Here is a 25,613-nt window from a genome sequence, read left to right as displayed (position 1 = left end):
AGTAGCTAAAAGCCATAAGACCTATTTCCTTTTCAAAATCTGAGGTGTTACATAAATGATGTCCAAGTACCCCCATCTATTTTCATCTACTGTAGTTTTACCTTGAGGTATTAATTCATCATATATACACTTTCAAATTCACGCATTTTAGCTTTTGTCATGTTTCCGTATGCATATGTGTTCATGAAACTTATTTTTGAGTTTATGTTTTAGCTCTGGGTCGACTACTCCTTGGTTTTATACATTTTGATTTATTTGTATTCATGTTTGGTTGTTAGAGCTCTATCTCTATTCTATTCATTCTGGATAGAGTTCCATTCGAGGATGAATGTTCCAAGGGGGAGATATTGTAATACCTCAAAAATTGGAAAGTTTAGTTGGAAAGGATAAGTTGTAGAAAAATTTGCTGGAGCAGCTTCTATGAGGCTCGCTATGGACCATACAAGATTCTACGGTCCGTAGAAGATAGTTGTGGTACAAGTATGGGAAAGTTAAAAATGTTAAATCATATATAAGTTTTTAATGACCACGGGACTGTTCATGGATTGTATCATGACTTGTAAAAAGTGGTCATTGACTGAATTCCGGACTTGATGAAATTTTACTACGTTAGATCGACAAATGGGTTGTATGTCTCATTTGAGGTTGAACAGTTTGTGGTCCTTCGCTCGTGGATGATGATTGGCACTTGGAAGAAATTATTGACTTGACTTTCACGGGAGAGATTACGGTTCATGGAAGGAATAACAACTTGTAGAAGTGATTCGTTGTTTTCATATTGAAATTTAGTTCTCTAGTAAGGTGATCCATGGATGACCAGTTTGGTTTATAGAAGCTTGTATGGACCATACATGAATTTGTAGGTCACTCCGGCGGTTTTTTGGTCAAGGTTTTTTTGGTTTTTTTCCAACACTTTTTATTCCTAAACTATGTCGTTTCTAGACTTCTCCTAAGACCCTATAATTGATCTTAAACTTCAAATTTCTTCCATTCCCTCTCATTCTCTCAAAACCGCAAAAGGTCAACGTCCTCTTCTCGAAGGAATTATGGGAAGGTTGATTAGGGTTCTTGAAGCTTTAAGTCTCTTCTTAAAATTCCAAAGCATGATGAACACCAAACCTTAAGGTTGATTTGGCGGACTCGATAGAGTCCGCATAGTGCACTTCGGTGGATCGCCTTTTGGAACTCTAACCGTCGAAATCGACAGTACATTTTTCCACATGTTCAAGCTCAAAATGTTGTCATTTTGACCATTGTGACTATCGTTGTCACTACCATGATCACTCATTGTATAACACCTGCAAATCAACCAAGAATAACACAAAACAACAATCTACTACAACTAAACAAAATTAAAATCTAATTTCTCAATTAGAATTCTTAACCACCATTCCCCGGCAACGGTGACATTTTTGACAACACTTAAATGTCCTCCTTAAAACCAATTAAAAGGGACAACGGTCGTAGTTAATAAAAATCCAACTAAGAGTCGTGGTCAAATCCCACAAGGAATGATATATCGTAGAAAATTCCTATCAAGAAATTTGGATTGTAAATTGCTCATTTGTAATAGTAAGAGCACATGGGTGGTAGATAATTCCAGCAGTTTAATAAAAAGCTTTAGTAATCAATTGTCACAATCTAAACTAAAATTTCAGAGAATGAAAGAGTTAACACGCAATATAGGGGTGCGGGGATTGGAAATCAATGTCATATAGTGGTAATTGTGTTGCTCTATAGTAATGAATAGGCTAAGTCATCTTCAATGACTCTAATCATCTTTCGATCTCAAAGCATCTATGCATAGAATCTTTTTTGGTCTCATCTTAATGCCAAACAAAACAACCAAATACCTTACTTTATTCTCTCTTTCGATGTAGAAATAGGGCAACTAGTTCTGACCCATAACCTCAATTTTCAAGCAAATTATAGACATCAAACCTAAATTGCTAGTATTGGACTAATTACTCACTCCAATCAATCTCTTTCGAGCATCAATCATAGATCGAAAGTAGGAATTAAGTTTGCAACCTTAACCCATAAACTAATTACATGCTAAATAGCCTAAATTCATGTATGAACAGTACAAAAATAGACCATAACACAATACCCACTACATTAAATCAACACGCAACCCTATAATTGCACCCCTAGATCTTGGGGTTTTAGTCACTCATCACAAAAAGCAAAGAAAGTATACCTTCCATGAAAGCAGACATAGGTAACACGAAATTAAGCAATTACAAGAAAATCCTCTCTAGATTCAACTTCAATTTATCAAATATAAGAGCAAAGTTGTAAAATCCCAAAAGTTAGAAAGTGTTATTAACAAAGGTCAAGTGTTCTCTCTAAACTCAAAATATTTCTCACTCTTTCTTAATCTCAGAACTATTTTTCAAGATTCTAATTTCTCTCTCCTTTGGGCTATTTATAGTTTCCCAAAATTTGGCCCAAAATCAAATGCACATCTCATTCGGCGAAGGCTCGTCGAGCTCATTTGGCAAATTGCCTCTCGCTCTTAGCTCACTTTTTCATGCTCTAGGCTTCAGGTGTTTAAACCTGAGTCAGCGAACTCATTTGAATCAACCTTTCATAATCGGTGAATCACCGAGTACCATCTTGGTTCACCTTTCGAGCATTCAATCTTTCTTTTTACACTGTTATTTTCGGCGATGATCAGCAAGGTCGCCATTCTAATTCGATGCATCACCTTCTTTAATAGAGTTCACCGACCTAATTTGATAGATACAAGTGTTATGCACTATCATTTTGGGTGAGGTCGTGCTCACTAGGTGATCCTCCTTTCACGTTTGGCAATCTACAATGTATAGTTTGTACTTCTTTTGCAATTTTGGCCATTCTTTCAAACATCAATATTTGCCTTGTCTATTTGTCTTCATAGTTGCAAATCATAAACATTTTATCAAAATAGGACAAAATTAGACCTTGAGAATACTAATTATCAAGCTAAATAAACCTCAATGAGTGAAAATCTACCACTCATCAGGAATCACCAATCTTTAAGTCCCAAAGGGATCAACTAGTCATGAGTGTGATAGGTAGGAGCATCAGACTATACATTAGTGAAACAATGTAGATACAAGTATGCATTAGCACATGGAATGTACTAAGTATGATAGCAATGTATAAGAGTTATGAAATCATGTTTAAAAGGATTATATATGACATGCAATGACCAAGCTAAATCATAAGATAAAAGGTTACAAAAAAATAAGTCATAATCATAGTCAATGCAAGCTCAACATCTTCAAAATACTTTATAAGATACTTTGAAAGTAACTTTAGTTCATTAATGTGTGAAGTTTACCATTTAACCAACATAGACCATGTGAGCTATAACATGAAATCCAATGTCTATCCCACACCGAAATGTGATGTCCTTACTTGCCAAGGTAAGAACCATGATTCTGAACTAAAGTGGACCACTAGCTAGGTCTATCTAAGACAAATCCTATGGTGGCACATAGTTCTGTGACTTAGGAATTGCTACTAAAGGTCCACAAACACTAAAAGGAAATCTTCATCCCAAATCCCGCTCCGTGCTAAGTAAAATCTCATGGAATAGTCATTAATTATATACATATTATTATCCACGGAAAGGTACAATTAGGCAATCAATCCAAGCTAAAATTATTTAGAATAGCTCCTAAAACTTGATTCAACTTAGGTGAGAAAACCTTTCAACCTTATGAATTCTTATGTGAGAAACCTTTCATAATCATGATCTTAGTAGTATGTGAGAAAACCTTTCACAACAATAACATTGATGTTTTCCTCCCAAAGCATCCTCAAATCATTTACATCTCTTTCATAAAAGCATGTGTATCATTATAAAAGTCATATTTCATAGTTCATAAGCTTCATCGTGTATTCATAGTCTAAAATCATGAATCATGCATGGGTTCATATGAATTCAATTCAAAAACATGTAATTACTTCAATTCATGCATTTATCTAATCCACACAAAGCTCTATCTCAAATAGGTAATGTTCATACGTGGATGTACTATCATATCATGAAGATTTATAAAGCAGTTTATAGTGGTCACATTATCAAATCATGCTAAGATACTAACTATTTATGAAGAAAGCTGAGAATGTGTGTGGTAGAGGCTCATGATACATCTCATTCGAGAAAAATATAATTTGGAATGTGAAAAAGTACCCATAATTTTACATAGAAATAATGCAACATGCATAACATGATTAAATGGAGGATTTATAAAATGAGACAGAATGAAACACATTTCGTCAAAGCTTTTCTACTCACATGAGCTCCAAAAGAATAGTTATATCAATGTGTGATAAGTCAGAGATTTTGAACTCATTTGAGGCTTATAGTTCACTAAATAGTATCATTAATGCTTGTTTATATCCATTTTCGATGTTAAATTGCTTGACTTTTAGCTATGAGAGCTCAAGGACAAAACAAAGACAAATAGAAGAAAAAAGAAGTCAATTGCCAAAAATATTGGAGAACTCTACTACAAATGGAAGCCAACTTGGTGAGTGAAGTTAGAAACAACGATTCAACGATCAAGATTGTCGAACTTCATTGGGCTCACCAAATATGTTCAACACCTGAAGCCATGAAGTGAAGCTAAAAGGCAAGAAGACATAGCATTCGACAAGCCCAACTAATGTCACTGAAGTAATTCTGAAGTGTAATTTTTTTCAAACTTTGGGAAGGTATAAATGATTTTGATAAAAACTATCTATCACTATTTTGGAGTGAAAATACTAAGAACACTCTAAAGTTTTTGGGTGATTTTTTCTTGGAAGACTTAGAATTCATTGTTTTGATTTGGGTAATTTGGAATTAAAAATTGAAGCATCTAGCTTGAATTGAGAATCATTACTTTGGCAAAATTCTTTTCATTTCTAGCTTAAGTAGCTAAATCTCATAATTCTAGGGATGTGTAATGTAATTGGGTCCTAAATTGTTTGTGGTCTTTGTGTTCCTCAATTAAATGTTGGTTTGAAATGAGTTCAATTATTTTATCTTGTTTTTATGTATGATTTGAGGTTGAAACTTTAATAGAGTTTAAGATCTCTATGCTAACTTGTGAAAGGTTCTTAGAATGAATGATTTAATTGATAATTGTAGATTAAGTTCATATGTTAGTTTTGCTTGAAAGACGAAACTATAGTAAGGCATTATATCAACTTTGTATGTTACACATGTTGAGGTTTCACAAAACTCACATGAAAGACGATAAGTAATTGATAAATGCTTATCGTATTTGTTAATCTAGCATCCCTATTAAGAATCAATTATGTTGAGCAACACAATTACCCACATTCGAAATTGGCATTCAATTACGCACACTCCCAAGATTCCTTTCTTACTTGTGAAATTGCTTTGTCCTTTACTCTGGTTAACAATTCGTTAACCAATCTCATTATTGATAACTTGAAATCTCTCGAATTTGTATTTATGTTAACATCAAATAAACAACTTACAAAAGACTAGTACATGAATTTACTCTGTGGTTGAAGTTTAGATTTACCATTCCTTGTGGAATTTAACCCCATCTCCCCGTTGGGTTCTCTATTATTAACGATCGTGTATACGTTGAATTATAAAACACGTGTTTGAGTGTTATCAACGTGCAACGGATTTGTTCGAATAATGATGTAGTTGATTTATTCATCAAGTCTCTACTAATTGCAACTTTCGAGAACATGATGCACAAGATTGGAATGAGAAAATTCAAGTCTTTAAATTAATGTTTTTATTAGGGAAGCTTAATTAGTATGCCTTGTACTCTTTTTCCTATACAAAGTTTTGTCATTGGAATTTCTGTAAGATTTTTAATGAGACAACTTAAATGCGTATTGTTAGATTTGTGGATTTTTTTTCTTTCATTAAAGTGTTTGTATTAAACTTTTTCTAACAAGATTTTAACGAGACATATTATCTATTAATTGGACATTTAAAAAAAGTATTATAAATGATAGTTTATGTCTATCAAGTTATAATGAAAAGTTAGAAACCCTAACTTTAAGATCCAATTAGTTTTGCTCCATAAATAAATCATTATTTTCGTTGTAAATTAGATATAAATTTATTTTATACTTTTTCTTGTATAATTACATCTTAGTCCCTCTATTTCATATTAAGTGAGTTTTTGGTTTTTTCTTTATTATTTAAAATAATTAAATTGTTTAAAGTTCAAAATAAATATTTTAATTTTTTTCCCATAGCCTCTTGGGTTTGATATCTTTGTAAAAGATAAATTGCATTTCATCTTTCTTTTAACCCTTTTACTTCCTTTTTATTTTTTCCTTGCCATTTTCAAACCTTAAAAATCTCCACTCCCGCGTAGAACACCATTCACTTCTCCTTCTTCCTCAAACTAACAATGGACGACTCAATAGGCAAATTCTGCAAAACCATGGCCGTTTTCTGTAACAATCTCGAAAACAGCTGCAACGCCCTCAAAGAGTCCGTGGATCGTCGCCCCATACCCCTTGGTATAACTTACTACAGTTTTACCTTATTTTTTTTCTCTCTTTCAAAATAAATCTGTACAGTCTAGCTTTGTACAGATTCAGCATCGACGACCTTTGTACAAAGCCTAAGCCAGAGGGTAATGTCACTAAGCGGTGACCTCAATGTGCTGGAGTCCATGTCTTGTGGAACGGTGTCGTTTGAGGAGCTGCTGGGCCATTGCAATGAAGTGTTCAAGAAGAACCAAACTGATCTTCTGTCCCTTCAGGACCGTCTCCATAATCTTGGCTACATTGCTTCTGGTAAGTAAAATCAATCAATCAATGTTATGGTTGCTATTAATAATTCTGTTACATTCAGGTCTAAATCATTCCATTGCTACTTTGCTTATAAAAATTTTGCCCTGGCAAAATAGAGATCTTAAACTAGAGGTTTTGGCAATTTCACACTTACCTGGTTAACACCGGACCTATTATTTTTTTTGTTATTTCTTTAGTCAAGTCTACATTGTTACGAGTGATTTAGGTCTTTTGAGTGTCACATGACCATTTTGAATGTCCTGCTAAGTTTCCCATTAAATGTTCAAAAGATTTTAAAATTGGGATATGCTCATTGGAGCTAGTACTACTCTGTTCTAATTATTTTAAATGTTTGATCTTGTAGTTCTCTTTCAGAAAACAAATACATTGGTTTTTTTGGTGGAGGTGCTGTATTCCTGTCTACCTTTTTGAATTGGGCACATAGGTGTGCCGAAGTCTGACCTCCTTTTAAATCTTAAAAAAATATAGAACTGGATCATGTGACAAATAACCATGTTTTAACATTATATGATTGACAGAAATACAGTTCCAAGCTCCCACAAGTCCAAGGAAGGAAAAGAAAAGCTCTAAATTCAATCTTGTAGTGAGATAGGAATTATTACACATTTAAGGGTCAATTTTTGGGTTGTAACCGGTAAATACATGAAATTGCTACAAGATTGACTCTTGAAGGTCAATAAATCTGGATATTCCACAGTATGAACATTTTCATACTCAATTGCCATGTGAGTTAATTTTAGAAACAATTGTTTCAAGAAATTTTCAAAATTTTATGTTAGGGAATGTCCATTAGAGCTAGCATTAGGTTTCTGTAGTCTGTACCATTTACTTTATCAATGTGTTGCCTGGTGACGTATAACCAACTCAGGAGTCTTTGAAAGCCTCAATCGTTGTACATTAAACATGTTAAATTGTCATATTGGGGAACATTCGAAATTCTGGTTATCGTTTAACATTCTGCCTTTCACTTTGAATGATTAATCATCTCATTTTGTGTAGTAATTACTTATTGACTGGTTTGCTATTTTCCTTGCTCCACAAGTCGATCTTATTGGTGAAGATAGTGAAGGAGAAGAAGAGGACCCTAATGTTTCAGAAGATTTATCTTATGACTGCAGCTTAGACTTCAAGAAAATTGAAGATGATCCTTTGTATCCTTTATGAATGTTTTATCTAATCAAACGCAAATGTTGTACTTGAATCCTTCTAAACTTTTATGCTCTTAGCATAATAACAATAGTGGATATTTTTACTTGGTGAACTCAGTGCAGGGCCATGTTCAACATGGCTTTCCTCTGCCAAGAAAATTAGGTGTTTTGCTTATTTTCATTTTTCCTGAAAAAATGAAGCCAAATAATGTGATGAAGAAAGAGTTGTGGCACCATCAACTTGCAAACGATATGATTTTGAATGATTATTAAGAAGTTGAGGTGTGTGACCTTTCCCCCGGACTATGCGTGAACCAGGGATGCTTTGCACACTGGGCTTCCCTTTTAAGGAAATTTTTATGTGTGCTACTTAACACTTTTAGGCTGGATGATACTCTGAATTTGCAGAGCCTTGGTCTCTCTGATGTTTGCCTAGCTACCATAGCATCTGAAGGTGAGTTTTAAACTCAGGAATCAAATTGCCATATCTTGATGGGATATTAAGAAAAAAATTCGAGGTGTGAATTGACTTGTAGATTTATATTACATGTGTTGTCTTCAACCCCAAGGGCCATCGCAAAGATGTATCTGTACATACTAGTAAAAACTATTTCCCCATTTTCTTTCAAAGTATGCTTTAGATTTGTGCAGAGGAAGAAAGTTTCTTGATGCCTTTGCTCTAGTTTTTTTTTATGATAATTTATAACTTGAGATATTTTTTGTCATCAAAAATAACTTGAGATATTTTCTTTCGTCTCATTTGTATTTCCATTTGCAGCAAATACTATATATGAGAAAGAGGGATGCTATCTATCCACTGAAAAGAAACAGGATAGTAGTGATGGTACAAAATTCACATTCCGCATCATTAACTTTGTAAAATTAGTATAACATGGTGTCTAAGATGTGTTTCTTGCTTTTCTGAACATAGGGAAAATGAACGAGGAATTGAGGTCATCTGAAGATATTCAGTCACTGATAACTGTGTCAGAAGATGATTATGAAAACCTCCCCAAACATATGAAGAATTTAGCTTCCTGGCAGGTGTGGTTTCTGTATTGGTGATCTCATTTTCTTGAGAGTCTTATTCTAAGAAAAAAAGAGCTTAAGAGTAGAAAATGAGAAGACCAAGGAATAGTCATCTAGTTTGTATTGTGGATTTACTAGCCAGGTGGCAATTATTTCTTAACATGATTGGCCTTAGATGGACTATGCCTAAGTCCACTGTTGAGCTTCTGATGTGTTGGCTCAATCAGGGTAGCAATGTAAGATAGAAGAACTGGTAAAATATGATTCCAGCTTGTATTTGGTGGAGTCCTGAAAGAAAAAAAAATGTTAGGTGCTTTAAGATAGGTGAAACTCGATTCAGAAGATAAAAAGCTGAATTGTGTACTATTTATCACTTTTGGTGTAATTAATTTTTTGAAACTAGAATCCTTGTATGAAGAACAAGGATAGGTTTTTGTACGTTTTTCAGGAATTTGGTACCAGCACAGCTTTCTTGTTGAAGATTAATATAACTGTTACTTTTCTAAAGAAATAAAAATAATGGGCAGAATGTTACATGTTGAGTTAAATCTTAGATACTGAATTGATACTAATGTCACTAATTGGTTGCCAGTAGACTTTTTTCTAGTGTTGTATTCTTAGCTATTAGAAAGGTTTTTTGGGACACTTAACTATATCTGAACTTCAATATAATCTGTGATGTTCCATTTGGAGTAATGCCGTTCCAGTTTCTAGAGATTCAGAAAGAAAAATCTACTTTCAGAAGTTATCCTACTGCTGTAAGCCTTGTAGAAGATGATAAATTCTTATTTTTAAGTTGCTGTGCTTGTTTTTCACCTTGAACAGCGAAAATGTTTTCTGGACTGCTGTAATGCTTTTCTTCCTCTTGTTTCCTTTTTCCGTTTTATCGTTGTATTCATATTATATGGCTTCCGCTCACACACTAAAGTTCTGAAATACTTTTATAGGAGTTAGTTGTTGCTGTTGAGAAGATGAACTCATTCCTTGACACGAAAAAGACCAGGCCGTACTCCTTCCAACAAGCTGAAATTGTGGAATTAGGATTAGGTATGTGTTTTTCACTTTGTTCCCTTTTCATTTTGTATTTGTGTATATGTTAATTGTAGACATGGAAGTGCAGTTGTCATTAAATGAAGATCTCCATTCTAGTGCATTAATTAATTGCTCTACATAATTTTAGTGTTTCCAGAAACTGACACTAAAATTATGTAGAGCAATTAACTAATATACTAGAATGGAGATGATTTCTATCAGACTTACGAAGGTAGTGGACGAGACTATTCCTACTTCGCAGAATGCTCTTGTGGAGTAGACAGATTTTGGATGTAGCATCGGTGGCAAACGAAGTGGTGGTTCAAGGAGAAAGTAAGGAGTGCCAAGTGTGTTGTGCATTTGATCTTGGAAAGGCCTACAATCATATGAATTGGAGGTTCCTAGAATCTATTATGCTACAAATGGGATTTGGCAAGAAGTAGAGGACATGGATTTACGTTTGCCTAAATTTTGATTTGTAGAGTTAGGGCCCTTACGACTACCTATCTTGGAGTACCATTAGGTGCATCGAACAAAAATCAAATGGTGTAGAATCTGGTTCTTCAGAAGGTTGACAAGAATCTAGCAAGATGGCATAAAATATGTTGTCCAATGGTGGGAAGAAAGTAATTATTTAGATCACTCTCGAGTATTCCCACTTACTACATGTCCTTGTTTCTTGCTACAATATTGTTCACTGAAAAGCTGGAAAAGATGTAGAGAAATTTCCTATGGGATGTGGTGGATGGGGCAAGGAAGTTCCACTTTGTGCTATGGGAGACTATCACATCTCCTATAAATCTTGGAGTTAAAAATTTAAAGGTTTTTAATAAAGCTTTACTGAGGAAAGGGCTTTGGAGATTCAGGGTGGTGGTACAAGCGTTGTGTGTGGGGGGGGGGGGGGGGGGGGGGGGGTGAGCGTTGTGTGTGTGTGTGTGGGGAGGGGTGATAATTGGTAAATATGGGGTTATGGAAGGAGGGTGGAGCACTAGAAGTATCACTTTGCCTTTCAATTGTGGTTTGTGGAGCAATATCTTTTGTCATCTTTGTCTTTTATTTCCATGTTTTGATGACGACAAACTATGATTGATGAGATGTTTGGTTTACATGCAAGTAGTATCTCGGAGCTTGCGTCATTTCCTTCAAGGAAGTCTATGTTGGTTGTTGTTGGGCTTATGTTGTCAGTTGGTTTGGACAACTAGATTTATAGGCATAAGGCTCTTTTTGTTGCAAAAAAGGTATTCTCAAATATTTAGCCTACATTGCAGTTGTTCAATTAGGTCTTGGGCATAACTCATACCCCAAAAGCTAGCTCAAAGGAAGGATGATTATCCAAGCCTTGAAGGAGTCCACCCATATCATTAATCACCATTGTAAGACTTTTGTAATTCTTTAACACCCTACCTCACGCCAAGTGCTTAGCATCTAATGTGTGGGAAATTTTTAATTTCAGGGCCTAACATTGGGTGAGATGGGTCATGCTCTGATACTATGTAAACTTAGGTCTTAGGCCTAACTCAATCCCATTAGCTAGCTAATGAGGGGAGGATTGCCCAAGTCCATTCCCTAACCAATGTGAGACTTTTACCCAGGGGTGTGCAAAAATTGAACCAATCGATAGACTGAACTGAAAAAAGTGTTATTGGTTTATCGCTATTGGGTTAATGATTTTTAATGGTTTTATAAAAACTAAATATCGGGTTATCAGCTCTGTTTCAATTTTTTAAGATTGGGTTATTGGATAAATCGATAACCCATTAAGACTGTAGTAAATTATTACTTTACCCATACATAAATATTATATATTAACCTCAATACCTTCTTAGTTACTGCATTTATCATTTAGCCTTTAATTCATACTTTACATTGACTTTGAGTTCACAACTTCACATTATACAAAACGTCAAAACCTTAAGTAAGAACCATATTTTTCTTAATTTCTCTTGTGTGATACTTGTATAGTTTTTTTTCATGTTAGTTATTATTGTTTCTATTTTATGAGCATTTGTAAAGTTATATTTTGTCTTGTCGCATCAAATTGTTGTCGAAGTCATATATTTGTTTTATAAGCATTTTCTTATTGGTTAAGCCAAAAATTGAACTATTAAGAACCAAAATCGATAAAAAATATCTTATTGGTTTGGTTATTAGTTTAGCGTATTTAGAAACCAAAAATCGATAAACCAAACTAATAATACATAAAATCGAATTGAACCGGCCGATGCACAACCCTACTTTTACCCACTCTAACACCCCCCCCCCCTTTCACGCCAGGCCCAATTGGAGCATGGACCGGGAGCCCAAATAGGGTTGGACCTAGCTCTGATACCATGTTAAGATATGACACCTAAGTCTAACTCAACCCCAAAAGCTAGCTTATGATTGGAGGATTGCCCAAGTCCCATATAAGCAGACCACCGATCTATTCCCCAACCAATGTGAGACTTTTATCCACTCTAATAGTATTAGAGCCAAGTCCATCCCAATTTTGGCTCTCGATCCACTCTCCAGTGGGCCTAGGCATGAAGGGGGGGTGTTAGAGTGGGTAGAAGTCCCACATTGATTGGGGAATGGACTGGTGATCTGCTTATATGAACTTGGGTAATCCTTTCCTCATGAGCTAGCTTTTAGGGTTGAGTTAGGCCTAGGTGCAATATCTTTACAACAGTAATACATTCTCTCATGACTAAAATTGCATATATCCATCTTATCCTATCCATGGTTGTTCGTCATTGGCCTCTTCATGAGTTGGACCTTAGGAATATTTTTCTCAATGGGAACCTTCTGGATGTAGTTTATAAAATGTTATCAAATGCGAAAATCGTAAAAAGATCTAAGGTCTGTTGGGGCTTTAAACGCAAATAAAGCATGGGATTTAATGAAGAAAAGCTTAAATGAAAGAAAATATAAATATGTGTAGTCCAAGACTAACAATTATAAGCTTGAATAGTAAATATATAGACAAAGAAATTGAAACAAAGTTATGATAAAGTGAAATATCAATTGTTTAGTAACGCCTCTTTAGGATTACACATTGTCAAGGAAAAAAAAAGTCTTAGATCCTTAATGACGACATTAAAGCATCCTTTAAGTGAGGTGTAACACTCAACATGTTTTGTGCCTAGCTTCAGGCTTAAACGTGCTTTAAGTGCATCTTTGACAACATTGGGTTTGTTCGGAAAAACCACTTGTTTAGTTTTTCTTGGAGGGGCGGGGGGGGAGTCTAGTGGTCTGATATGTCAATTGCATAAGTCACTCTATGGTTTGACGCAGTCTCCTTGAGTCTGGCTTGGTGAATTCAACATTTTTATTCTTGAGTTTGGAATGACTTGTAGTGAAGCTGATCACAGTGTTTTATCAACATTCTGCTCTTAATCTATATATTTATTTGGTGATTTATGTTGACGATATCCTTAATACCGACAAAGATTAGGATGATATCACTAATTCGAAGCAACATCTCTTTCAACACTTCTAGACTATGATTAAAGTATTTTTTGAGGTATTGAGGTCGCTCAATCCAGATCAAGAATTGTTATTTCACAACATAAGTATGCTTAGACATTCTTGAGGAGATATGAATGATGGGGTGTAGACTCATTGATACTCTTATGGATCTGAATGCTAAACTCCTGCTAGGACAAGGGGAGCCCTTAGGTGAGCTTGCGTATAGACGGTTGGTTGGTAAGTTGAATCACCTCACAGTGGTGAGACCTGGCATTTCTTTTGTTGTGATTGTTGTAAGTCAGTTTATGGATTCTCCATGTCTATCTGCATTTTGCGATATATAGAATCAGCCTCACGCAAATGATGACACTTCGATGATCATAGCCACGAGTGGATCGTTGAATATATAGACGCTGACTAGGAGGACCACCTTCTAATAGACATTCTACATTTGAATATTATATCTTAGTAGGAGGTATTTTGGTGTCTTGGAAGAGCAAGAAACAAATGGGTAACTTGAAATGATTCGTATAATAATATGGGTAAATATGAATACCAATATTATCCATTGGGTAACTCGTTTTTACCCATTTAAAATATGAGTCGAGTCGAGTATTTTACCCATTTTTATTCAACTTGTTTTTGATAGACTCATATTTGACTCGACCCACTCGTTTGCCACTCTTACATTGTAGGTTGACCTCGATGGACATATTGATTGCCTAAAACTCAACTAGTGGCCAAGAGTTATACACAAATTTTTGGTCTTGACTATGGTGGCACCTTCTCTCATGTTGCCAAGATTGCTTTAGTTTGTCTCTTTTTATAATGGTTGTTGTTCGTCATTGGCCTCTCTACTAGTTGGATATCAAAAACCCTTTCTTCATGGAGATCTCAAAGATGAGGTTCATCCGGTTATGTTGCTCATGGGGAGTCTAGTAACATGGTGTGCAGACTATGACGAGCACACTATGGCCTAAAACAGTCTCCTCAAGCATGGTTTGAGAAGTTTAGCATGGTAATTCAGGAGTTTGGCATGGTACGAAGTGAAACTTATCATTTTGTGTTCTATTGTCACTCTGTTTCAGGTTTGTGCATGTATTGGTAGTGTACATTGATGACATAGTTATCACAGATAATGATAATGAGGAATAAACCAAATTGAAACATCACCTTTTCTAGCACTTTTAGACCAAGGATCTTAGTCGATTGAGATAATTCTTGTGCATTGAGGTTCCTCAATCCAAATAAGGAATTGTCATTTCACAAAGGAAGTATGCACTTGATATTCTTGAAGAGACAGAGACGATAGGTTGTAGGCCTATTGAGTCTTCAATGGATTCAAATGCTAAGCTCCTGCCAAGTCAGGGGGAGCCGCCTAGAGATCCAGAAAGATATAGAAGGCTGGTAGGAAAGTTGAATTATCTCACAAGTCACAATGACTCGACCTGATATTAACTTCTCGATTAGTGTCATAAGTCAGTTCTTGAATTCTTCTTGTGACCGTCACTGGAATGCAGTTATTCGTATTCTTCGATACATAAAATCTGCTCCAGGGAAAGAACTACTTTATGAAGATTGAGGACATGAGAAAATTGTTGGATATTCAGATGTAGACTGGGCAAGGTCACCCTCTGACAGATGATCCACTTCTGGATATTGTGTTCTAGCTAGTGGAAAATTTGGTGTCTTGGAAAAGTTAAAAACAAAATGTGGTTGCTAGATTTAGTATAGAAGCAAAATATTGGGCTTATGTGTGAACTCATATGGATCAAGCAACTATTGAAGGAGTTGAATTTTGGAGATACTAAAGAATGGAACTTGTGTGTGATAATGAAGCTGCTCTTAACATTGCATCAAATCCAATATTTCACGAGAGGACCAAACACATCGAAATTGATTGTTATTTCGTTAGAGAAAATGTATTCTCAGGAGATATCGTCACAAGGTTCGTGCGGTCAGGTGATCAGTTTGTAGACATTTTCAGTAAGTCCCTAGCCGGTCCCAGAACAAGTTATACATGTAACAAGCTTAGTACATATAATTTATATGCACTAGCTTGAGGGGGAGTGTTAAAATCATACGAACGTTCTATAGCATGTGTAGATATAATTTACTCCTATTTTAATTAGGTATTGATTTCTTTTCCTTTTTAGGACACGTAAACTTACCTATTTAAACCCCAATAGCTTGTTGGAATAATCAAGCCAAATTCTCTCTCAAACTCTTGACTTGTCACAACATCTTAAGAATATCCTCCCGTATCGTTATGTAACACATCTTAATAATATCCTCCCGTGCCTTTATTTCTCACAAATCCGTTTCTGGAGAAGGATTTGGCTTGGGATTATCTTTTGGCATTTCTGGTGTTTAATGGCTTGCCTAGAACTCTAAGATTGGGATTTCAGCATTTTCATGATATGTCATGAACTGAGTTCTGCTTGGGATGTGATTACTGTGAGTGAGAACTCTTGAATTTGGAATCAATGGCGCCACAAAAGAGATCGAGCTGGCAGTAAGAGTGGAATAATGTCTTACTGTGAGTGACTCCATGGTACAGCTTGATCCTTCTTTGGGGGACTCATAAGTGGATGAAAGTTAGTGATTATGATCACTCAATCACAAAGTGATCTTCACAATAAAGTTGTCAATATGCTTTTGAAGTATGGTAGTAGGACAAGCTCCTTTAAATTTCTTTATCATATGCGAGATCAAGACGTGAATTTGTGGCATTTGATGATAAATGGCTATGCATTGAACGGATTGGGAGTCCATGGTTTGGATTTGTATGTTCAGATGAGGGAGCTGCATTTGAACCCAATCAAGGAAATTTTTCTTGAAGATCTTGGGCTTGTGTCTTTCATGAAACTGCACAGCTATTTGAGCTTGAGTGGTCTGGCTATCTATTTGTTTCTTTGTGGTGGGACTAGAGCTATCTCCAAGAACCTGACCAAACAGTCTCTGCATATCCATGAACTGGCAATTCAATACAAGAAATATCTTTGAGCATGCCCTTATTGATGCTGGTTTGCACGTTGCAGAAGTTAGTAGTCTATGGGAGTTTTACTGGGGATTCAAACCAACTTTTCTGTTTGCTGCTGAAACTAATGCTGAGCAAAAGGGAAAAAAACATGACCATCAACATCAAGTTCAGAGTTTATTCTCTCAACAGTTTTCTTCCTCTCTTGTTGATCCAAGTTCAGCTCCTCTGAATTGCAAGGCTCTTATGGTGTTACTTAAGGCACACAAGAAGAAGACCGAACCAACAAATCTCATGTTTTCAAGTGTGTAATGCTTGCAAAGAGATGAAAGTGTTTGATCCAGAAATGTCTGTCCATGACTTTGCGCTAAAGGTTAGTGTTAAGGGTAACATACCTGTTGAAAATTCACTAGTTGGAATGTATAGAAAAGTTAGAAACGTGAGTGATTGTGAGAGCACATTTCATGATCCAGAGAGCAATAAGATCACTTGGAATGTAGCAACTGGTAGTGCATGTGGAACAATTAAAATATACAGGCCTATATATGAAGAAAAAGTGAGAATTTGAACAGGGAAGATTGGAGCTCAGAGCTCATTCCAACTTGAACCAAAGGATAACAGGAACCATGCATTTCCTTCAAATATGCTCGAGGCTACTGGAATTGACATGGCTTTGTCAGAAGTACCAGATTTAGAAGTTATTCCAGGAGTTCAAATTGGTCTTATTGGTGATAAGTTCATTGTGAGCCAACAATTCAGGAAATGGAGAACTTACAGTTGGATTTGTTATTTGTAGAGATAAGAATGCAACATTAATCGTCGAGGGGTATTGTGATTTTGTTCTCGAGGACAAGTTGGTTGAAGCTACAGATGTAGGGCAGAATGCTGTGCGGGTATTTGCAAGTAGGTGGAAACTTTAGTGCATAAATGCGGAAGGACAAAATGCTCAATGCCATCAAGCTATCTCCAAAAAAGCTATATGAGCTAGTCAGAAAAGTTGCCGGCGAGGAGTTAGTGGAAGTGCTGCAAATTGAAAACAAGACTCCAAGAAGAAAGGCCCTATTATCATTGGAAGAAAGTATTATAAGCATATTGTCAGAAGGATTATATCAGTAAAATGCAAGGTTTTGGGTTTACCGGAATGATTTGTGATTTCTAGAGAATGGTTCCGACATTAAATAAAAGAAGACACAAGAATCAATTAGGAAATGCTCTTGTTTACAGCTTGCAAGACTGATTCAAAGACACAACTGCTATATTTGGTGACTTTTCACAATTTCCACTTGATCCTGGCAGTGTTATGTCTTTCTTTTTCACACTATCACACCCTTGAGGACAAGGGTTGTTTGAAGGGAGGGATCTGAATCTGATATGACGTAAATTTCTAGCATGTAACTGACTCATGTGAATATCCATTTGGTACCAAGTAGTTAAGCTCATTTTAGCAAAATTACTTATGGCTTAGCTTAGCAGTGCATTTTAGCTTCTCTAATAAGATGTTTTCCTTTCATGGTATTACATCGTTTTGCAGAAGTAAGATAGTCATAGTGTAGCTTAGCTCTTAAACTTTGTTTTCCCGTCTCTGCAGTATTTTTCTTACCTTCAGTGAGCTCCCATTCACATGCAGTTAGCTCTATTATATATAAATGGATTTGTCATTACATGCTGTAATATTGAGCTGGCTTGTACGTCTGTAAAAGTATGTGTGCTATTTTTAACGGATGTTTATAACACTTACATATTTATTCACAGGAAATGGAAAGAACCAATAATTGTGCTCCCTCCAGTTAAATGAGTTTATTTGTTTTTTCTTTAGAGTTATAAGTAGCCATAGAGTAACTGGTTGTTTATTGATGCAGGGCATAAAGCTAGATCCTATCTGTTGCTGCTCATAAGAATGAGTCGAGTAATAGTGGAGACAAGTGGTGGTTTGATTTATTATAGAATCTTATAGTGTAGAATGAGCGCAGAGATAAAAAACAGTATTGACATTAGCGTGTTAGCAATATTTAGCTGAAGTGTGTGCTTTTAATGGTTGATCTTCAAGCACAAAAATGAATGTTGGTATTACGTTGTTCAAAATTCTCCTTTATTTTTTAACTGTACTGCACGGGTACTGTGCATGCACATTGATATTTTATCAAGTACTTACTATCTCTTGCCAGCTCATACATTACAGTGAAAATAAGATTTGACTGATTTGTCTGGCTAAGCAATTGCTTTGTTGAATGTTAAATTGACTGCATTTGAAGGAGGTGCAATCACACTATGTACTAGAAATGTACTTGAGAACTTTACGCAGGGGGGGTGGGTGGTGGGGTGAACATTTTAAATTGGTGTTAAAACATGCTGACATAGAGAGTGTATGTATTCTCTTAAAGAGAGTGAGAAACTTAAGATAATGATTATAATATTAGTTTTATGAGTATTTTATAATGAAATGTATTTTCTTTATTTTTCATAGTTATAACTTTTTTTTCTTATTCTTTTTCCTTCTTTAAAAATTAGCTGCATTCTTCGATGAAACTTCAGAGTCAATTTCTCAAATGGTCACCCAAGTTTAGGGAATTGCCTTGAAATATCATGTATGTTTCATTTAGGACCAAAATATCACTCAACTATCCCTATTTTCCTTCAAATATACTTGACACTTCAAAAGTCTCACTCTCTCCTAGTTGGCATGCCATGTCATTGAAGTTTTTTTTAAAAGAATCGTTCATCACACTCATTTAACTAATTTCTAAAAAAAGTATATATTAGTTTATTAAGAAGAAGTTTTTTGAGAAAAAAAAAACTTATTAAGAAGAAGTTTTCATGCTTAAGCATCTTTTATCATAATTGATTTTTTATTTTTTTATGCTATGAAGAATAGTTTTTTAAAACTTACTATAATGTCATCAATTTTGAATACTTATGAACATATATATTCAAAAAAATATTGATATATAAATTACTCATGAATGTCAACTTACATCATTTGATCATATATTATATAATTGATCAATAATATTAAAGGTCAATTAACTATTAAAAATAATTAATTGGGTACTTTGAAATCCATACTTAAAATATCTTTTTTTGAAAATAAAATAGAAAGTGAATAATATTTATATTAGAAAATAAAATTTTGATCTTTATTTATCAGTATATTAATCTAATATAATATGTATATTATTGAATTAAAATAGGCAATTCAATTAATTATTACTTGTATTTCATGAATTTGGGTTGCGATGAGAATATATATTGGTGTTTAATTGTATGATAAGTTAAAATATAATATAATATAGCAAGAATTAGAATAAAAATTAAATTAAAAATAAATAAATAATAATTTTCTCTTTCTTACCAACTTTTTGTCAACCTTACAAATTTATTTGAGTACTTTTATAAAAAAAAATTGCTTAATATTTTCAAATAATTTACTTAGGGATTTTAAAAATTACCAAGTAATAATTGCACACAAAGTTTTTTTCATTAAATTTTGTTTGGTAAAATAATATAAAGGAATTAGTTTTTTTATTTATTTTTTTTATAATCTTCATAAATTCTCATGTAATTTTTATATTTGCCTTGTAGAGACATAAGTTTGATGAATTAAATAGGTCTATTATTTTTTAAAATGATGATTTAATAACATGACATATAGACTAGAATAGAAGGAGATTTTTGAGATATTAAGTATTTATTTTATTTTTGGATAAAAAACAGCAATAATATTATTCACTTTCTATTTTTTTTAAGAAAAAAATATTGTAAGCATGAATTTCAAAATACACAATTAAAATTTATTGTAATAGTTAATTGACATTTAATATTACTGATTCATTGTAAAATTTATGATTAATTGATGTAAGTTAGCATTCATGAGTGATATGTATATCGATATTTTTTTGAATGTATATGTTTATAAGTATTCAAAATTGATGATATTATAGTACGTTTTAAAAACCTATACTTCATAACATAAAAAAATAAAAGTTTAATTATAATAAAAGATTCTAAAGTATGAAGTATTCTTAATAAACTAATATATATATTTATTTCTAAAGATTCCGTGTCACCATTCTTTTACTATTATTCTTTTAGGGGTTGTTTGGCTTGAATACAAGTTTTGATGAGATAGATTATGCTAGGATAAATTATGTTGTGATTAGTTATGTTGGGATTAGTTATCTTGGTCTTATTTTTTATTGACTGCTTGATTTGTTGTACTAAAAATAATATCTATTAGATACTTTTTAAAATAAGTTATTTATTTACAAAAATACCCTCTACCTTATTTAACCATTTGAATATTTTTTTTGTAGAGCTTTAGTTAACTTTCCAGATATTTCAAATTTATTTGTTTTTATTTTTGTTTCTTCTCTACTGTTAGCTTTGTAGGAATTTGGGTTGAAGTTGTTTTTATTAAGTCAATAAAAGCCTGATCCATGTGGTCATATTAACTTTTTCTTAAAATTCAATCTTAAAAACAAATATTCACCTTATTTAGCTTATTCTTTTTTTATGTATGAATTCTTATGAATTTTTTGAGTTCAACTATGTGCCAATTTTGGAGACGTCAGTACTCCGCTCTAAAAACCAAACCTAATTAAGTTTTTCAAGTTTAATTAACTTGTATTAGTACCAAGTTGTTTGGATTAGAAATTAATTAATTATGATACAAATAATTTGTTGTGGCAGTAGAAATTAACTGAGATGTGATCAAACCACATTAATTAGTACGAGTTTTTATTAGGGGTGTATAAAATCGAACCAATCTGCAAATCGAGTCAAATAAAAAAAAGCGACTAATGGTTTGGCTTGACTTGGTTTGGTATTGGAAAAAAAAAATCCAACCATACATGGGTTGATTTGGTTTTAACTAAAAAAAGTGAACCCGAGACCAAACCAACCCGACATTATATATATAATTTTAGAAATTTATTTTATACATAAAAGTATTTACTTTGATGTAATTTCTAAATATTACTTATACGTTTTCATAATTTTTATCTTTTAACATATTTTTTCAAATTTTTTTAAATTTAGAATTTTGAATGGTCCAATAAATGTTATAATCCATAGATATTAGTAACTCTAATAAAGTTCAATTCAAAATCAAATCAATACTAATACTAACAAAATAAATTAATTCAACACTAAGAATGACAATAATGCTGAATATTTGTTCTTTAATGTACATTGGTTTAGACTTTTAAAATACATAACCTTATTTTCATTTTTCTTTAATGTTTAATCATGTAATTAATATTCCTATTAGACTTAGTTTAGCATGATTTAGTACTTTTAAATTATACTCCCTCCGTTTCACAAAGAATGACTTGGTTTGAATTGGCACAGAGTTTAAGAAAATAAAGAAGACTTTTGAATCTTGTGATCCTAAATTAAAGTTATGTCAAATGTACAAAATTGCCCTTTAATCGTGTGGCCTTAAACATGCCACGTGGAAAGCTGAAAGCAAAATGTTACCAAAAAAAGAAAGAGGTCATTCTTTTTGAAACAAACTAAAAAGGAAAGAAGGTCATTCTTTTTGAAACGGAGGGAGTAATCATTTTTCATTATGACTTATCAAATTGCAATATTTATTTTATGCGATTTCATTGTTATTTTTCATTGAATATTTTAGTGTCATCCCTCATCGTATTTTGTGTTAATTTCTTAAGAAACACATTAGATAGTTGTATTTGGGTTGGACTAAAGAAATATTTGGAGCACAAGTTAATTATATGTTTGTATGAATACTTTACCGGAAAAGTAAAAAAACCCAAAAAAATCTGAGGTTTATTAGTTTGGTTTGATTTAAAAATTTAAAAATGTGACGCAAATGATTTGGTTTAGTATTTGAAAAATCCGAACCAATCTGAAAAAACCCGAGGTTGAAAAATCCAAGTTTTACTAGTTTGGTTCGGTTTATAAATTTAAAATTTTGGCACAAATAATTTAATTTGATATTTGAAAAACCTGAACTAACCCGATCATGTACACAGTACACCCCTAATTTTTAGGTATGAATTCTCATCTTTTTCATATTTTGAACTGCACTTTGGTGTCCCAACGACTTGAACCAAATGAAAAATCACGGACATCAAACTTGGAGCCACCAATTATGTTGCTTACTGGGCATCAAAGTGCAGTATATACTATGAGGTTTAATTTAAGTAGGAACAGTCTATATATATCACATCTTTCACACAATAAAAAATACAATCATATTGAAATAGACATCCTAATTTTTCATTGGGGATGTTGACCTCTATGATATTAAACACGAAGAAATCCAAAAATATTGTGAAAGAAAAATAACTATATGATAAATGTGTGTACATTTTGATTTAGTAATTTACTGATACAATAAAAAGAGATTAAACAAAAAAATAGTTACAAATTACCGTAATTGATTAAGAAAAATATATAGAGAACTTTCACATATATAAGAGATATTAGGCAAGATAACGCAGACTCATATTGCAGCTATCTCGAATTTTCTTTTCAAGGAAATCAGCAAAGCCTTTCTTTTGTAATGGAAGATTTATGTACTTTTTTCTTGTAAAGATGGGTCTTAACTTAAGTAAGAGAAAAATAATTAAGTAAATTGGAGAATTGTAACTTAAACTTCATGTTAGAATTAAAATGAATTAAATGAAAGAAAGTGAATGAGGGGAAACAAAGTCTCAAACATCTTTACATATTTCACCAGTAGCTAGAGGCCTTAGTAGATGAATATGGTCAATAGATTGAATTAAGTGTGTTTAATTATTAAGTAACCCTTCAAATTTTTCAGATTTTCTATTTTCAAAGAGTGTTCTAGTCAATACAAATTTATAGGGTTTTCTAGTAATCAAACCTTTAACTTTGTTGCTTCCCACTTATAATATAACTAATAATTCTAATTTTTATTATAAAGTTTGTAAAATAAAATAGTAAATCAGAAAAAAGTACTTTAAAAGCTATACAACTTACATTTGTGGTCACCAAAGCAAGAATAATTATCAACCATGCAAAGACTTAAATCATAAAATTCGAAGTCTTATTGTGTACAATAATTTTTTATTTGTAGTTATTTATTTATTGAATAGGAATTAACTTGGAAAAGAAAATAGTGATTTTTTAATGGTAAATAACAGAACACCTCTAAAGAAATCAATAAAAATACTATAAAATGAAGCTAAAAGAAACAATGTGAAAGAAGAAAGTAGAAAAAAATGTAGAGAGATAAGGGATGACAACTTTCTTTATCATCTTCCAATAATTCAAAATCTCTTCAGGTGTGTACAATGTAATGTCCAATGCCATCCTTTATAGGATATAATTGAGGGACTCAAAGGATTGTCATGAATATGTCATTAACCTATTTGAAATCATGGATGAAAGGTGAAAGTAACAAACATAATATTAATGAACATCAACAAATGTATAACATCTTCAGTACTAATATAAATATTGATAACACAAAAAATAAAAAATTCCACTTGAACACATAGAAAAGAAATCTAAGCAGATCTTAGTTAATCTGCAATAGAATTATCAATCAAATTAAGATACAAGGAGTGAAGAGAAGTAGCTATCATCAAAACTAAGACAATATATATCATGACACAATTTACATATCGAAAAATCAGTGAAGCACGCAATGATATTTATAGCCAAGAAATGTAGAAACTCAAAAGTTAAGTTAGAAAAAGACCATTAAATATCATTAGATTTCTTTATAAGTGCTATGAAGAAATGAAAGGACACTTCATATTTTATTATTTAAAAATAGTTGAATTTCCAAAACTATTAAATTCAAATTTGTAGTTATTGTTCAAAGTTGAAGCTTATGACTATATTATACAATATATATAGTTACTGGATTGTAAAAGATAATGTACTAATACACATATAAGAATATGAAGAGTGAATTCTGAAATTGTTAAGACGCTGCATATATAAATGACTTCTAATAACTTCTTTAAATTAGTAATTGATATGTGGAGAAGCATATAATTATGGTTGATTCATTGTATTGTACTTAATATGATACTTAGCATTTATTTAAACGTGTATTACATTTTTTTGCACAAATTATTAAAGGAGTATTTTCTTTATTTCAGGATAAAAATGTTTAATTAATTATATTAAATGAATTTAATTAAATATTTTATAACATTTTCATTTAGTGTAGGGGTAAAATAGTAATTCAATTTTTCACTTATAATAATAAATAATAATAATAACAATAATAATAATATATATATATATATATATATATATAATGTGGATCGTCATATATATCTCTTATTCACACGAACCTATGAAGATGGTCAATGAAAAAATTTATTAGTTAAATGCAACAATGTATGTATTTGTTTCAATTTGATGAGGCTCAATCATGTAATTTGTCATATCTCACTAATATTACCTTATAAATTATATTTGTTGTGTATTTCTCTTGTCATCTTACCAGATGTGCTTTTCATGTGTATTCCACATTAAACTATTAGATGTCATATGAACATGAGAAGAGAACAATTACTATAACTGAGAAAGGTTTCTTTTTTTTTTACTGGAAAAATAAAAATAAAAATAAAAATTAAAAGAATATATTGTATCTGTGAAATCATATATATAATCAATTGTTCATCTTGCACCCAACAAAGATAAGTTCATATACTTGTAAATGATTTTTAATTTATTCAACTAAGCATGATTCGTCAAAGGAAAAATAACAACACCGTGTTATCACATATATATGAGCGGTATAATAATATGAAAAATTATTGGTCAAAAGTTAATATAAGGAAAGATGAAAGATAGTAATAAATAATGTTATAACTATGGAATTCATAATATTATAACTAAGACTATAAAAGAGTGTGAATAACGATTGCAATAATTAGTAATAACTAAGACAATTTATAATGTCATAACTAAAGAATTATTGTGCAATAGTTGAATTTCTAATAAATTTTAAACTTACATAATAAAACTGACCCGCACCGGGTGTATACACCAAACCAATACATGCATGCCTTAATTAACATGTGTTTTACTTCATAAAATCACGTAATAATGCAAATTGCATTAGTTTGGTGTGTACACCCGGTGCGGGCAAGTTTTTCCACTTTTAATTAATTTTCAATTTTTTTTTTATATTTATTAGATTTTAATTTGGTGTAGGGACAAAATGTAAATGT

General features: G+C 32.6%; 1 protein-coding gene across 1 annotated transcript; it reads left to right on the top strand.

Moving 5' to 3' along the window:
• The first annotated feature begins 6,296 nt into the window (after nucleotides 1–6,296).
• Nucleotides 6,297–18,591, top strand: LOC102586258 (uncharacterized). The gene is made up of 8 exons (XM_006346477.2): nucleotides 6,297–6,498; nucleotides 6,574–6,777; nucleotides 7,838–7,946; nucleotides 8,327–8,397; nucleotides 8,722–8,787; nucleotides 8,875–8,987; nucleotides 9,920–10,019; nucleotides 18,291–18,591. Exons 1-8 carry the CDS (start codon nucleotides 6,387–6,389, stop codon nucleotides 18,383–18,385), a joined length of 870 nt encoding a protein of 289 aa, XP_006346539.1. The 5' UTR covers nucleotides 6,297–6,386; the 3' UTR covers nucleotides 18,386–18,591.
• The last annotated feature ends 7,022 nt before the right edge of the window (nucleotides 18,592–25,613 follow it).

Source organism: Solanum tuberosum, unplaced genomic scaffold, assembly GCF_000226075.1.
Source record: "Solanum tuberosum cultivar DM 1-3 516 R44 unplaced genomic scaffold, SolTub_3.0 scf00077, whole genome shotgun sequence".
In the NCBI taxonomy this organism is placed as follows: domain Eukaryota; kingdom Viridiplantae; phylum Streptophyta; class Magnoliopsida; order Solanales; family Solanaceae; genus Solanum; species Solanum tuberosum.
This window is presented reverse-complemented; position numbering and strand designations above follow the sequence as displayed.

What these genes read in the sequence shown, in the direction of transcription:
- LOC102586258 (XM_006346477.2), top strand. Translation starts at nt 6,387, where the DNA reads ATGGACGACTCAATAGGCAAATTCTGCAAAACCATGGCCGTTTTCTGT. An exon ending in AAAATTGAAGATGATCCTTT is followed by an intron (nt 7,947 to 8,326) that starts GTATCCTTTATG and finishes TAACACTTTTAG; the next exon opens with GCTGGATGATACTCTGAATT. An exon ending in AGCTACCATAGCATCTGAAG is followed by an intron (nt 8,398 to 8,721) that starts GTGAGTTTTAAA and finishes TTCCATTTGCAG; the next exon opens with CAAATACTATATATGAGAAA.